We start from the raw sequence: 15,255 nt of genomic DNA, 5'->3' as shown, positions 1-15,255 counted from the left end.
AAGGATGTTGCTCTGTGGAAGAACTGTTCAATGGCTCTCTCGATAATGCAGTTAATTTGAGGAATGAGGACACCGCGAACATCCCAAGTGTCAAGATTCCCTAATAGGCTAGAAAGTCACCTAGCCTCACGAGTGTTCATAACGGTAGCATTCTATATCTGAGGTGTCACATTCTACAGTAACATAAAAATAACTTTTGCTGTTGTACCTGGTACATTTTCCTAAAACTATGAGCTATATAGATACAAAATTGTGGAAATGTTATCCTATAATAAATGTGAAAATGAACATTAGATTTTAGCATTTTATAATTGCTAATTAACATAATGCTCTTAATTATACATTAGCTGTGTGGGAGTAGATAAATACTTAATTGCAAGCTCATAGTACAGACTATTCTTAGAGACATTTTTATCTTGGTGGAAAGACTTCTGGGATTTCTGTTTAAGAAAACACCTAATGTAAGAGTTGACAAGCATAAGAAATGAATCTTACTTTCAGAATCTTTAAAAATATACCCTTAATTTTTGTAAAAAGGTGCAAACTGCTATTTGCATAAGCAAAATGGGGAAAAGGTCCAATGCTAATATTTTATTTAGTTTCCCTTTTTTCCCCATACTTCCTTCAGGAGTTAAAGGATTTAACAATCCAACTTAGGATACTAGTTTTTAATTTGTGCCCCCAGAATAATCACACTGCATCCATTGTGAATGTGTCTTTATGGCAGGGATGGGCAATAATTTTTGATGGGGGAGGGGGCACTCCAAGATAGTGGTAAAAGTGGTCAAGGGCTTCATTTTCTATGGAGAGGGTGATTGGGCTGAGGGTAGGGCCAGTGCACAAAGTCTCCCCTCTCTCCCCTTCCAGGGGCTCATGGCGCCTAGAGGGAGCCGTCAGCCATTTTGAGCAGCCTCGGGTTGCAGCAGGCAGAGAGCCTGCGTCGGAGTCCTGGCAGCGTGGGCCACGGGCTGTATCAAAAGGTTTGGTGGCTGCATTCAGCCCGCGGGCCATATCTTGTCCACTCCTGCTTTATGGAACTTCAGTTTAGCTACTTTGTTTTTCAAGTAAAATACATTTAAGTGTAAGTCCACTTTTATTTTTTAAGTTTCTTAGCATATATTCTTGGCCCAAACTTGAAGGTCTAAAAATAGGCCCAAAGGAAACCTTTTCAGAAATGCGTAAACGGCATGAGAACCAAAATTTAGGCTTCTAATTCCCAGCTCTTTGTTGCAAATCATGTAGTATCTTTTGAAAATTTTACCCCAAATCTGTTGTTAGGCCTTTAACCCGGAGGAGCCTAAATACTGATTAGAGTACCAACCTATAGCTACCTGATTTGGAAACTTGCCCCCAAATCTTTTTAGATAAATTAAAATAAAGAGTCCCTTAACATACTCTCCCCAACTCCTGGTGTATATTTAGGGCCATATATAAAAACACATGAGAGGAGGAAAAAACAGCTGTTTTGGAAGGTAGACTGCTTTTCCCCATGATGCTCTGAGGAATCAGTGAGGATAGGATAGGACCATGAAAAGATGCACAGGATGAGAATCCATCGGAACCTTGACTTGATCCTGTCCAGACCCTCTACAGTCCTTCCTGTTCGCCCTTTTCCACAAGGTCCTGCAGTGTAAGACACTTTCCTGGACTCTGCTAGTGAGCGGCACAGTGATCACAGAATGAACTGATCCTGTTACAAAAATTGTTCACTTCATCTGGTATTTTTATGTGTACTTCAGCTGTGTAGGAAGGAGAATATGCTGCTTACGAGTGACTGTCCCCAGGTTCTCTCTTTCCCTTGGAGCTGAAGTCCCTTTCTCACTGATACTTGGTGGAAATTGCAGGCAATTTGCTCAGAAAAGAACAGAGGAGGACATAAAGTGTAACTGTGTGTCCCCTTCTGTCCCTGTAGCATTCACCCATAGTTTTTCTATTCTCCACACTTTTCAGCAGGGGGAGCAGGAGGTCTATGATATGTATAAAAATAACAGGACTATATATCTCTTATTTAAACTATGGACTATTAATCATTGAACTGTCAGCTCTTCATGGTAGAGACTTTCTCTCTATCTTTGTAAAAAATCTAACATTTGGCACAACCAATATTAGTCTTTACATAAGACTGATGGTAATTTTAGTTTTTATTTAATATATTTATGGATCAAAAAATCCAATAAAGATATTAAAGGGATAACAAACTGGTCATTAAAAATGCAGTTACATGCTGTTTCTACACTGTAGTGAATTGCTATCATAACTGCCCATAGGTTATTGAGGAAATTACATGATGAATCAAATAGAATGCATCCTCCCTACTGTGCTATGTATGACATAGAATTGGCAGAGGCCATTGATGGTGGTTATTGCCAGAGGTTATTCACAGATATTTGAGGATTGCAGTCTTCCTTCATCCAGACTTCATGTTTCCAATTCTTCCATACTCAGGGCTGGACTGGTCTGAAGACAGTGGAGAAGAATTAGAGGATTCAGAGCAAACTTCACCATACCAGGTTGCATGGTCTATCCGGGAAACCCTCCGATACGAAAGACATGAGTAAGTAAAATATCTATCCTTTTTGTAATTGTTTGTATTGGTCCCAATTCGGCAAAGCACTTAAGCATAGGCGTTACTTTAACCAAAGTTAGTGGGGCTTAAGTGCTTTGTGTATCAGGACCTTTTAATATAACCCAGTACCAGATCAATATGTTGTTAGTTATTGAACTCTCTGTCCAGAAGCTCTGCCCCAGATACCAGAAATGAGATCAGGAATCACAGAAAATGGATTGTGAGTTGACTTCTAAATCCCATTTTACATTTCATGAGGACATTGACATCTTTGGAAGAGGAGAATAGCTTTAAAAAACTAGTGGTCCAAAAGAGTAGAAGTTTCAAAGGTTTCAAATAGTCCGGTAGCACTTTAAAGACTAACAAAACATGTAGACGCTCATGGTACCATCTACATGTTTTGTTAGTCTTTAAAGTGCTACCGGACTATTTGTAGTTTTTTAAGTTTTTCCAAAAGAGTAGAATAAGTCTTAGTATATAAAATGGGAGTCTGAACTTTAAAACTCATCATAGCAGCCCTGAATAGTATTTTTCAAAATCTTTTGTGTTTTGAAAATTGAGCTAATCTTTTCCTGAATTTTTATTTTACTTCTTGAGACATTGTGGGTTCACTTTTGGTCTCGAGTTTGGTCTTACTATAATCCTACTAAAAGATGAAATGTCATTTTCAGGTGTTGCTCACAACTAGAATGAAGGGTATTTTAAGTAGGGCTACGATTCTGCAGACATTTTCCCCCTCCCAGTGAGGATTGCTTCAGTCCATTTATTTGTAAGAGCTACATTCCTGACCCAGTCCTACACAGCCACTGGAGAAGTGCCATTTTTGCAGTCTGCTGCTGAAGCAAGGAAGAGATAAAGGCCTAGATTCAGAAAAGCAGATGCTTAAGTCCTACTTAATGGGATTTAAGCACACACTGAAATGCTTTGTTCACTAAGGATGGTTTTCTGTATTGGGGCCTAAATCAGGAGCTATTTTTCCTGCTTTTACTACCTTTTACTAATATTTTTGTTAATAAATATACTACATTTGTACATTTATGTTTGTTATATAGTAGGGAGGAATATGGGATTAATAGTTTGTATAATTGTTTTGAAAATGTTAAGATGCTATTTTAATTAGTAACTGAGAGTGATACTAAGCCCCCATTGACTAACCAGCAACATCAGGTTTCTAAGTTTTGATCATGAGGGATAAATAGTCAATACACTTTTATTGCTGGGGCAGAAAGGCTTAAAATGTTGTGCAACTATAGTTAATTCATGACTCTGCAATCTCACAGGAGGATATGATCATATTATATGCCTCTGTGTTAATGTTATTCTAGCATATAGAGAGTAAAATGTACCATGCAGAGTATTGTAGTTAAATTGATATAAACTACAAGAAAGGAGGTTGAGGTATGTTCATTTCACAAAATGAAATCACAGCCTTGACAAGTTTTGTAATAACTCTATGTTGTGGTTCAGTCTCAGTACACAGCCAGGTATTTTCATTGTGTCTAAAAGCATTACACCTTTTCCCAAATGACATGGAGGGATGCAGTCATAGTTCTTCAGTTGCCCCTGCAAATGTGATATTTAAAACAGAACTGCAAGGACACCAGCTTGCAGAAGGCCATTCCAATTTATAAAAGCATCTTCACAGTGAACTGCAAAGCTGTGATCAAAATTGAGAGGAGCCCAGAAACATATGGTGAATGCCCTCACTAAATCAAACTTTGGTGCCAATTAGGAAACCAAAAATATTCATTTAATGTTCCTTTTTCCAAAATTTAAAAAAAAGTTTTTTAGCTCACATGAAAATCAGTTGCTCTTTTGGGATCATTAGGCAGAAAACTAGCAAGCTTTCACAGAAGTTACACATTTTTAAATAAAGCTAAATCTAAGCTTTTTTTTTTCCAGGTGATTTCCTCACAGCCTGGCTATTAGGGGAACATAACATTAGGGAGCAGACACACACACTTCCATTCTGACTATAGTTTTCCAGTTAATCTTTTAAACCAAATATAACTTTCAGAATAGGCCATGTGTCAAATCAAATAACTCATCCTGTTACTACAGTCTTCCTCCTCCTTGACATTTGATAGGAACATTACTTAAATCCCATTTTCTTTTTCAGCTTTGAGCATTAGCTGCCTATTTTAGGGTGGATTTTTTGTTGTTTTTTTTACTTTTGCTGCATTCTCTCTGTTCTTTTCTATGTTGATGGAAAGTACTAAGTTTAATTGACATTTTCTATTTCATTGAACATTTTGTGCACTTCAGTTAAAACACCCTCTTAATTGATCATAATTGATAAATTCTTGTATAGCACTTGCAACTCTCATGCTTCAATTAATCTGCCTCATTCTACTCTTCTGCACCTTTTCTAATTTTGTTTATGGATAAACGTTGACACATTTGCTTGATTTCAATCTTCCAAAATTATATTTCTATTTGGCAAGCTTCAGTAAAGATTATTAACAGAAGCATCTATTCCTTGTTCTACTTTGACATTCTGCACTATATGCTCTGTTTCTCAAGGTATATTAATTTAAACTAGTCCACGGATGAGTTTGGTTTGTTAAAGTGACTCTGTCTTATTAATCTAATAGCTGGCCATCAATTTGAATAGCAATATATAAGCAGCTAAGGTATGTCCACACTAGGAAATTATTTTGAAATAACTAAATTTGAAATAATAACTCCCATAATAACTATTTTGAAATAAGCTTATTCCTTGAGGAAGGCAGGAGTACAAATTTTGAAATAATCAGCCCATTATTTCAAAATAACTGGTGTGGTAGTATGGAAATTCCGCTTATTATTTTGAAATAAGGGGAGGTTATTTCAAAATAACTCCCTAGCGTAGTCCAGGGCTTAGTTATCTTGATATCTTGTGAATTTTGGATTGATTTTCCTAAATTTTCAAAAATCATGTATAAAAAAAAAAAATACTTTTCACTACCACTGTAGTGTGTGTAGTGTGGTTGCTTTGCAAATAATTCACAAGAGTTCACTACACAGTCCAGTCCTATAGAGTCACCTTTGTCCTGTCTCTTTCTCCATGCTACTTGGCATGCCCGGTTGTCTGCCCTGCCAAATTCCATCACTGCATAAGAGTCTTTATTAAAACCCTTTCTGAAAGCTGCAATAGTAACCAGCAAAGAGCTTCAGTTGGCAGAGCATGACTGCCTATGGAGAGAGGGCAGTCAGACCTGTAACATCTGCCGATCTGATAGCAGTAATGCTGGGATTATTCGTTTTTCCAACTCGTTTTATTCTGAATGCTGCCTCCTGGAAGACAGTACTTTCTTAAGAACTCTACCCATCTCCACATTTCTTGTTTCTCACCTTCAATAAAAGGGTCCACAGGTTGAGAACCACTAGGTCAGAGAACCTCGGACCACTAGTGATCTGTGACCGTCTTATAGGTGGGCTGCAGGCTTGGGACTAGCCTTTCCTCTTTCCCTGGTGTAGGGAGCCCGCACTGGCGCTTCAGCTCTGTACCCTGCTCCTCACAAGGCTAGAGTGCCAGCACTGGCCCCCCGCTGTGGTGCCTGAGCCTTGCAGGGCAGATCTGACTTTCAGGGGCAGGAAGCAACACCACATACTGCTTCTCCTCCCTCCAGCAGGGGGACCAGCAGTGCTGGAAACTGCTCACCTTGAGGTTTTTTCAACTGCTCCCATTGGCCAGAAACCAAGCCAATGAGAGCAGCAGAGGGTGGTACCTGGGGGCAAGGAGCAAGGTAAGCGTCCCATATACCCCTCATGCCATACCCTACAGCCCCATCACGCACGCGCGCGTGCACACACACACTACCATTGAGAGCCCCATCCTGACTCTGGCACCCTCCCTTCCCACACTCATTTTATCATTATAGGTGGTTGATTGATGGTCCATGGAAAGATTTCTGGGCCAGAAAGTTTGAGAACCACTGCACTAGGTATGTGCATTGATTTATCTTCTAATCTCAAGACAGGAACTTTCTATTAGCATGAAGAGAAGCTGTTTATCACAGCACTTTAAAAGCAAGGATATGCTGTATTTTGCATTACTGAGTATTGGCTCTCCTAAAATCAGAGAGCTCCCGCTAAACTAGTTGGGATACCTTTTCCAGCAATCTCTGATTTTTTTTTTCCCACTCTGGACTCTTCCAAGCTCCTTTTGTTGACTTTAGCAGTAGTGGATTGGTGGACACCACCTGTTTGTTCTTCTTTTCTGTAGGGTAGTACCTTTTTAGTTTTTCATGCTAGACCGTCAACATTTATTCGCTCAGTGTTAAACACAGCTGAATTGTATATGGCGTTAAACAAGCCTGTAATGTCCTGGCATAGATCCCTTTTAAGCATCCCCTTCTGGTCAGGTGTGGGTGCATCTTAAAATCAATCTCAGCCCTGGTATCCAGTTTACCCCTGGATGCAATGATTTCACTGTCTTAATCTGTTCTGGCCCCACTCTTCCAGCTGGGCCTCCTGACAATTTAATCCTCTTTTGGGGACTTACTGCTGTCCAATTGTAAGCCCTTCCCCAGTAGTTTATGATGGGAGGACCTGAGCACAGCCACTACTCCAAGTCCCAGATCGGGGAGCCTAAGAATAGCAGCCAGACACCGCCTTGACACTACCCCAGCCGTTACTGACCCGTTACTCTTAGCTCGGAGCTCATTCATGTTCAGGCCCAACAGCCAGCCAGGAGCTCTTCCTTGCTCCTCCAGACCCCACTAGCACTGGGTATGTCTACACTACCCTCCTAGTTCGAACTAGGAGGGTAATGTAGGCATACTGCACTTGCAAATGAAGCCCGGGATTTGAATTTCCCGGGCTTCATTTGCATAAGCGGGGCGCCGCCATTTTTAAATCCCCGCTCGTTCGAACCCCGTGCAGCGCGGCTACACGGGGCACGAACTAGGTAGTTCGAACTAGCGAGGTAGTGTAGACATACCCACTGAGCAGTCCTTTGTGCTGCAGCTCTCTTTGGCCAGACAGGAACATTGCCTGCACTCCTCTAGCTCTAGCAAGAAACTGCCTGTTTCTGATGCTACAACTCCTTTTCAGAGCCCTCCTGGGCCATGATTGGCTGTCTGGCTGTTTCCCTTGCAGCCACTCTTGTATGCTTGTAAGATATCTCAGCTGCTTCTTTCCTGAGCGAGGATTGAGGGGCTCCAAGACCAATCCATCCTGTCACAATTCCACTTAATTAAGACAGATGGCATGTTAGATTGCTCCTAGAAAGACTTGTGTGCAGTTTCAATACTTTAAAAGTGAAATGCAAGACTCTAAATCTGTGGTTCTCAACTGGTGGTGACTTTTTCGGTGGCCCACAGGAGCATTGTCCAAAGGCACACGGTGTGAGGAGGCGCTGCCACTAGGCTGTTTTACACCGTGTTCACAAGCACGCAGCGCATCATCCATAGCGTCGCCTAGGACGGAACCGCATTGTGTTGTCAGTAACTTCCGCCTGAGGCTCTGAACGTCCATATAGCTGCTGCCGTTGTGCTGAGCGGTTGCTATGTCATTCGTCCTGACATGTGCTGGAGGTGGTCCACCAAAATTTTTTGATTGGCCTGGTGGTCCGTGGACTGAAACGAGTTGAGAACCACTGCTCTAAATACTGGTCCATAGTCCCCTGTTATACATGCTTACTGAGAATAAATCAAATGTGATTTGGTTAAACAGCACAGCATAAAAGGGTGAAAATAAAATGTGTTTTTGAAATTTTAACACCTAAAGTGGTGGATGAAAATATGCTATTTCAAGGTCTCTTGGGACATATAAATATGTTTTGACTAGTCTTACTTGCTTGGAAAATGAAAGTCCTGAGTAGTATTTAAAACTTAGTTGCAAAAGCGACAAGGAGTCCTGTGGCATCTTATAGACTAACAGATTTATTGGAGCATAAACTTTTGTGGGCAAAGACCCACTTCGTCACATGCATTTGATGAAGAGGGTCTTTGCCCACAAAAGCTTATGCTCTAATAAATCTGTTAGGGTATGTCTACACTACAGCACTAATTCGAACTAACTTAATTTGAATTAGTTAATTCGAACTAAGCTAATTCGAACTAGTGCATCTAGACCTAAAAACTAGTTCGAATTAGCATTTTGCTAATTCGAACTAGCATGTCCACATTGAGTGGACCCTGAACCGAGGCTAAGGATGGCCTGAAGCAGTGCCGGCAGGGCATCAGATGAGGACTTAGAGCGTGGAGCTGCTGTCTCAGGCTAGCCGAGGGCTGTGCTTAAAGGGACCCAACGCCCACCCCAGACAGACAGTTCTCAGGGTTCCCCGCTCGCTTGTCTAACTCGATGAGGGACAGCAAAGCAGTCCTGGCTTGGAGTGCCCTGAGTGCCCACACTCGGCACATCACAGCACTCGGCCATCAGCCCGGCTGCACTTGCCGCAGGCTGCCATCCGGGGCAGGGGTCAATCGGGGGGCTGCAGGAGAGCTTCCACCCCGAGGAGCCCGCAGAGCCACCCCAGTCCTCCCCATCGGGGGCTCGTACCTCACCTCCTTCCACTTACCCCTCCCTAGCCCCCCCTTCCTGATGTACAAAATAAAGGATACGTGTGTTCAAAAATAGAAACTCTCTTTATTTAAAAAAACTGGGGGGGAGGGGATTAACCTCTGGGGAGACTGGGAAAAGGAGGTGGCAGAGGGGAAGAGAGAGGGTGGGAGAGGGGAAGAGGAAACCTGGGAGGAGGGAGCTGAAAGGGGGAAGCCAGGGAAAGAAGGAGGAGGGGAAGTATCAAACTACGGTACGCCATATCTTCAGTACTGTGTACAGATGTGGTCTCCTCACCCCAGAAAATATGTTTTGGCCTTGGAAAAGGTCCAGAAAGGGGCAACTAAAATGATCAGGGGTTTGGAATAGGTCCCATATGAATAGAGGCTAAAGAGACTGGGAGTTTTCTGCTTAGAAAAGAGGAGACTGAGGCGGGATATGATAGAGGTCTATAAAATCATGAGTGGTGTGGAGAGGGTGCATAAAGAAAAGGTCTTCATTAGTTCCCATAGTAGAAGGACTAGAGGTCACCAAATAAAATGAATGGGTAGCAGGCTTCAAACTAATAACAGAAAATTCTTCTTCACAAAGCAAATAGTCAACCTGTGGAACTCCTTGCTGCAGGAGGCTGTGAAGGCTAGAACTAGAACAGAATTTAAAGAGAAGTTAGATAAAGTCATGGAGGTTGGGTCCATGGAGTGCTATTAGCCAGGGGGTAGAAATGGTGTCCCTGGCCTCTGTTGTGGAAGGCTGGAGATGGATGGCATGAGACAAATGGCTTGGTCATTGTCTTCGGTCCATCACCTCCAGGGTACCTAGTGTGGGCTGCTGTCGGCAGACAGGCTACTGGGCTAGATGGACCTTTGGTCTGACCCAGTACGGCCGTTCTTATGTTTTTATGTTCTAAGCTCAGGGCTCAGGGTCGGGGGTCTCACTGGACCACCTTGATTTTCATGCACACCTGCTCCTGGGTGGCCAGGCTGGCAGCTATCCTGCCCTAGACAGCCACTTTCCTGTGCCTAGTGCGGAGGTCGTGGATGAGGTCCACGATGTCCGCACTAGACCAGGCGGGCTCCCGCCTCTTGCGGCCCCGGGCAGGCTCTTGGGAGCCGCCAGCCTGGTCCCGGGAAGAGGCGGAGGGCTGGGTGGCAGCGGGTGGCTGGCTCGTGCCATGCCAGGTGCAGAGTATGCTGGCTGGGTGCTGGCAGGCTTGCACCTGGCACAGGCACTGTAGCCAGACCGTGCCCCTTTAAGGGCTTCGGGGCTGGGAGACAGGTTTCCCTGGTGGTGCCCAGAGTGGCCACCAGGGCAAGCTGGGGAGGGCTAGCCTCCCACTAGTTCGAATTAAGTGGCTACACAGCCCTTAATTCGAACTACTTCATTCGAACTAGGCGTTAGTCCTCGTGGAATGAGGTTTACCTAGTTCGAATTAAGCGCTCTGCTAGTTCGAATTAAGTTTGAACTAGCGGTTTGTATGTGTAGCGCCTATTAAAGTTAATTCGAACTAACGTCTGTTAGTTCGAATTAACTTTGTAGTGTAGACATACCCTTAGTCTATAAGGTGCCACAGGACTCCTCATTGCTTTTGCAGATTCAGACTAATACTGCTACTCCTCTGATACTTAAAACTTAGTTGTCTCCAATCAAATACTAGAGCCACTTCAGAAGTGCGTTCATGGCCTTTGTGTGCCTCTTATCTTATGATTTTCAGAATCATCTCATAACTCATCAGTCAAAAGGAGTTATACATGTTTTTGATCTTTTTACATTCAGCTCAATGGGAGACAAATCAAAGGTTTATTATAATTATAAAGACATTCTCTGTAAGAAGGCCATCTGAAATCAGAAAGCAAAACCTTTACAAAACCACTTTCTAACGCAGACAGTTTCCTTTCTCCTTTCTCTTATGCTAATGCTCAATTGCAAATATATTAAGTGACATCAGTATCAGGAACATATAAGTATATCTGTGTGTATTACATATTTTTGTGTTCACTGCCTTATACAAGGAGAAGGTAATCACGTCCACCTATCTTCCTCCCTCCTTCCACGTCCGCACTATGCTTGTTGATAGAGAGTGATAGAAAATGAATCATTGCAAGGCCATGAAATCCTGTACATAGCTCAAATTAACATTTTTACCCATTCACTTTTTGTTATATCATTAGCTAAATATTTTAAGGGTTACTGTAAATTATATTAACTAATAATGTTTTCCATTTATTAATTAGTAGTGTCTATTTTTGGTTTAGTTCTTGTAATGGCTGTTTCTTGGGAATAATATGCATTGCATTTAATCAGAAAAATGTATAACGAGTAGGTTTTACTCATAAAAATATATAGGTGGGTTTATATGTGTGTTATGATAGAACTTCCTCATTGAACGTATTTATGGGCTTTTCTCATGAGCATTAACATTTACATCAAACCCTAAGAATGTTTGTTACAGGGTTTCCCATAAAATAAATGAAATGTGAATTCCTTTCTCTTAGGCACCTACCACTCTGACATTTTTTTATCTTATTGTATTTAATAAATATTGCAGTTGATAGTGAACATCCATGCTGTCTTGTAACTAGTTTTGCAATACACTTTGATGTTCACAGATTTGGATTTCAAGGTATTTGATCTTGCTGATCACGCTCTGAACTTTGTACTTCGATTTTTAACTCTTTGCTTTAGGCTTGGTATCTTTATCAAAAATTGCCCCATTTTATTTTTGCCAGAGAAGACTGAACTGGGAGTTGTCTTAATTGAAGTAAATTTCACTCTAGTACTCTTTGATCAAAAGCCTTCACTTGCTTAGTATTGGTAGGGTGAAGCTCACTAGTTGGTACTGTGAGACCCCCTATATTTTAAAAAAAAGTGCCAGTGATGATGATTATTTCTGTCAGGCATGTTTTAGGATTTTTATGGTATGTGTGCTTTGCCATTTAGAAAAAGAAAAAAAAAGAAGAAAAATCTTCCTGAATAAATGGGGATTGACTGAGTAGGGGCTCCCACCTCAGTTCATGCTTCTGCTGAGTTTCTTGACTAAGCCTGCCCAGATCCTTCTCTCACTACCCAGGCTGGTGACTTTACAATAATCTCTGCTTTTTAACTAAATACCAAATGCAAAACTGCTTGTTTTGTGTGTGATTTTTACTGTATTGCATCATTACAGCACATAGCAGGGAAGACATTAGTGGTCTTTAATATAAGCTTCTTGGTTTTATTTCTTTAAAAATTGCCCAGTGTACTAAAGACAATGAGAAAAAAATCACTTTGTGCATCTACATGGATTGGAATTATCTTCATTCACCCGGGGCTAGGGATGTAAGTGACTAGTTGACTATCTGATCAGCATAACCTTATCGGATAGTCGAGTAGTGACTCGACTAGTTGCTTCCTCCCCTTTTGCATCTATCAAAGAGAGGTAGTGGGGGGGGGGGCCAGGATCTGGTGCTGGGGGGGGGGGGGGAACCCAGCTTAACAGTCGATTCCCCCCATCATTGTTTCCCCTGCCCCCACAGCAGCAAGGTGCGGGAACAGGGAGGCAGTACTGGGGGGAGCTGGCTTAAAAGCTGGTTCCTCCCAGCACTGACTCTGGGGTGCCACATGCCCCCTCTCCTCGCTGCCTCTGATAGAGGCATTGGGGTGGGAGGTGGCTAGGGGAGGCTGCTGCGAAGCGGCCCCTGTCCACAGTGATTCCAGCAGGTAACAGTCCCCCTCCCCACCATAGACGGGGGCTGCTGCCACTAAGCAGCCCCTGTTCATGGCGGCCAGGGCTGCTGAACGCAAAAGGGGCTGTTGGACTCCGTGCCAGCTGGGACCGAGCCATCTCGGCTTGCGCTGGTCTGTGACGCTGCACCTCTGCATTTTAAATAGAGGAAGAACCCAGCAGCTCTTACTACATTGAACGTGAAGAGCCGCAGCATGGGTGGCTCCTGGACTGAGCAGTCCTGACTTGAGCAGCCCTGGCTCGAGCTGGCTCTGCAGAGCAGTCCTACTGACTAATCATATGGTCAATACAAATTGAGTCAATTCTACGATTAGCTAGCTATCCGCAATTTAACATCCTTACATGGCATGAAATGCTGGCCCAACTAAAGTCAGTGGGAATTTTGCCCCTGCAGTCTGTGAGGATCTCAGTGACAAGTGCCAGGATTTCACCTCACAGCTACCTAAGATCAAAAGCTCTAGGCATTGTCTCTTTCACAAACAGAAGTTGGTCCAGTAAAATAATATCTTACCCCCTTAGTCTCTAATAATTCTGGGACCAACACAACTACAGTAACACTGCAAACAATATAATTGCTTGTCTATTTGGTTAGTAAATAGCAAAAGCCAGATCCTAATCATATTTGCCACAATGTAAAACTGAAGTAATGTCATTAATGTCACTGGAATTTCACTGGTGTAAACCAAAATAAGAGCAGAACTTGGAGCCAGCTTTTTGGCTAATGGGAAAAAAAATCACCCAGTAAGACTATCCAGGAAGGCAAGGTCAACTGGCTAATGCCATGGTCTTCGAATTCAACCATACTTCTCTGACATAAGCTTTCTTCCATCAATTTCCACTGAGGGTTTTCTCAAACATTCACAGTGAATAAAGGTTAACAATATTTTAACAGCAACTTCCAGACATTTAAATGTCCGATTCAAAGATCAATTAATGTAATCTCTAATAATGACATACCAAGAAGTTTAAATACATTTAAAATGTAAAAGTATTCCCGCAGTTTGAATTGGTTGAGTTTCTTTTAGGGAACATATCCATGGCTATTTTTAGTCTTTACCTCTATGTGGAATTAGAAGAAAGATATTTGTTGAATAATTTTGAGAGTTATAAATTAGTTCTCTTTGAAAAAGACCACCTGGTTTGTGTTTTTCTTCACAGGTCAGATGATGATGCAGATAACCGGAGTTCCAGGGTGACCCAACTTTGCACTTACTTTCAGCAGAAATATAAGCACCTCTGCCGCCTGGAGCGGGCGGAATCTCGTCAAAAGAAATGCCGGCATACGCTCCGGAAAGCTTTGCTACATGCGGCCAGCAGAGAGCCGGAATGTGCGGGGCAACTCATACAGGAACTCCGAAGAGCTACATGCACTTGGACCAGGTTAGAACCCAAACACTCCAACATGCCTGCAATAGTAGGCAAGGCCGGAGGAGAATCAGCAGTGAAACCAGTAGGTTAAATTGAAATGTTGCATTTTCAATCCAATATCCATATGGATCCTGCTCTTAGATGACATAAGAATCCTGACGTAAAAAGGCCTAGCAACAGAGTACAGTAAATTAAAGCATGGTTTATTTCTGAAAAGGTTAGGCATTTTTTAGCTGTGCAGTGCAGAAGATGGATCATTTGTTCAGCAATACACGCCCATGATTTGAATTACATGGCATAAAATCATGGCCCCACTGAAGTCAACGGCAAAATTCTAACTGACTTCATTGAGGTGAGGATTTCACCCAGAATATTTTAGGTTCTAAGTTGTTACTTGTTCCTTCATTTTACAGTGATATCCCACTCTCGTGTCTTATGGTTTTAGTTAAATGCTTTACAGAAATATACAGCCTGTTCTGCAGAGTCCCTCGGCAAGTCACATTTTTTTAAAAATGTCTGTGTTCTCTTGACCTCTTTCAGGCATATCTTCAGAAACTCCTATAGCTTTTTATTAGATTTGACTCAATCTAACAGTAAACGATATTGAACAGTGAAACAAATATCCTCTGAAGGCTACCTTCTGTGGGAATTCCTGTTAGAAAATATCAACATCCCTCCTGTTCTTGCCATGCATGGCGTTGCTTTGTATAGAGTACTTGTGCAAGCCCTAGTGTTGAGTCTTCTGTACCAGCAGCTTTCCTCTGCTGCTTCTCTCCTCACTCACCAAGAGGTGGCTCTGGAGGACTATGAAGAGAAATATGGGGAGAGGGGCGGTGGCAGTAGGCTGACAACAGACTTTACCCTGTTCACAGAGGGCACCCTGTTTGGGTATGGTCTTTGCTTTTGTGGGGGTAAAGAAGGACTAAGGGCTCTGTTTTATGGTGGGGGATACATTGAGGATAGAAGAAAAGGCTCCCATCTTATAAGGACAGCTCAGAATTGCAGTTTAACTGTATGGTTTCTAATGAACTTTTAAAAGTAAATCCATAAATAAATGTCTTCAGTCTTAAACTGTGAATTCTGGCCCATGCCAGAATTCCCAGGCTAATTTAGT

At 42.3% G+C, this 15,255-nt stretch overlaps 1 protein-coding gene across 1 annotated transcript in view; it reads left to right on the top strand.

The window, feature by feature from the left end:
- The window catches only part of INO80D (INO80 complex subunit D), an 80,330-nt gene that overhangs the window by 33,178 nt on the left and 31,897 nt on the right, over positions 1-15,255 (top strand). The window contains exons 5-6 of the mRNA XM_006129023.4: positions 2,446-2,554; positions 13,932-14,153. Coding sequence (XP_006129085.1) covers positions 2,446-2,554; positions 13,932-14,153 — 331 coding nt within the window. The remainder of the gene's footprint in view (positions 1-2,445; positions 2,555-13,931; positions 14,154-15,255) is intronic.

The sequence above is a fragment of the Pelodiscus sinensis genome, chromosome 7 (genome assembly GCF_052426305.1).
Source record: "Pelodiscus sinensis isolate ZL-2025 chromosome 7, ASM5242630v1, whole genome shotgun sequence".
Lineage (NCBI taxonomy): Eukaryota > Metazoa > Chordata > Testudines > Trionychidae > Pelodiscus > Pelodiscus sinensis.
The sequence above is the reverse complement of the archived record's forward strand: the minus strand, read 5'-3'. Positions and strand labels throughout refer to the sequence as shown.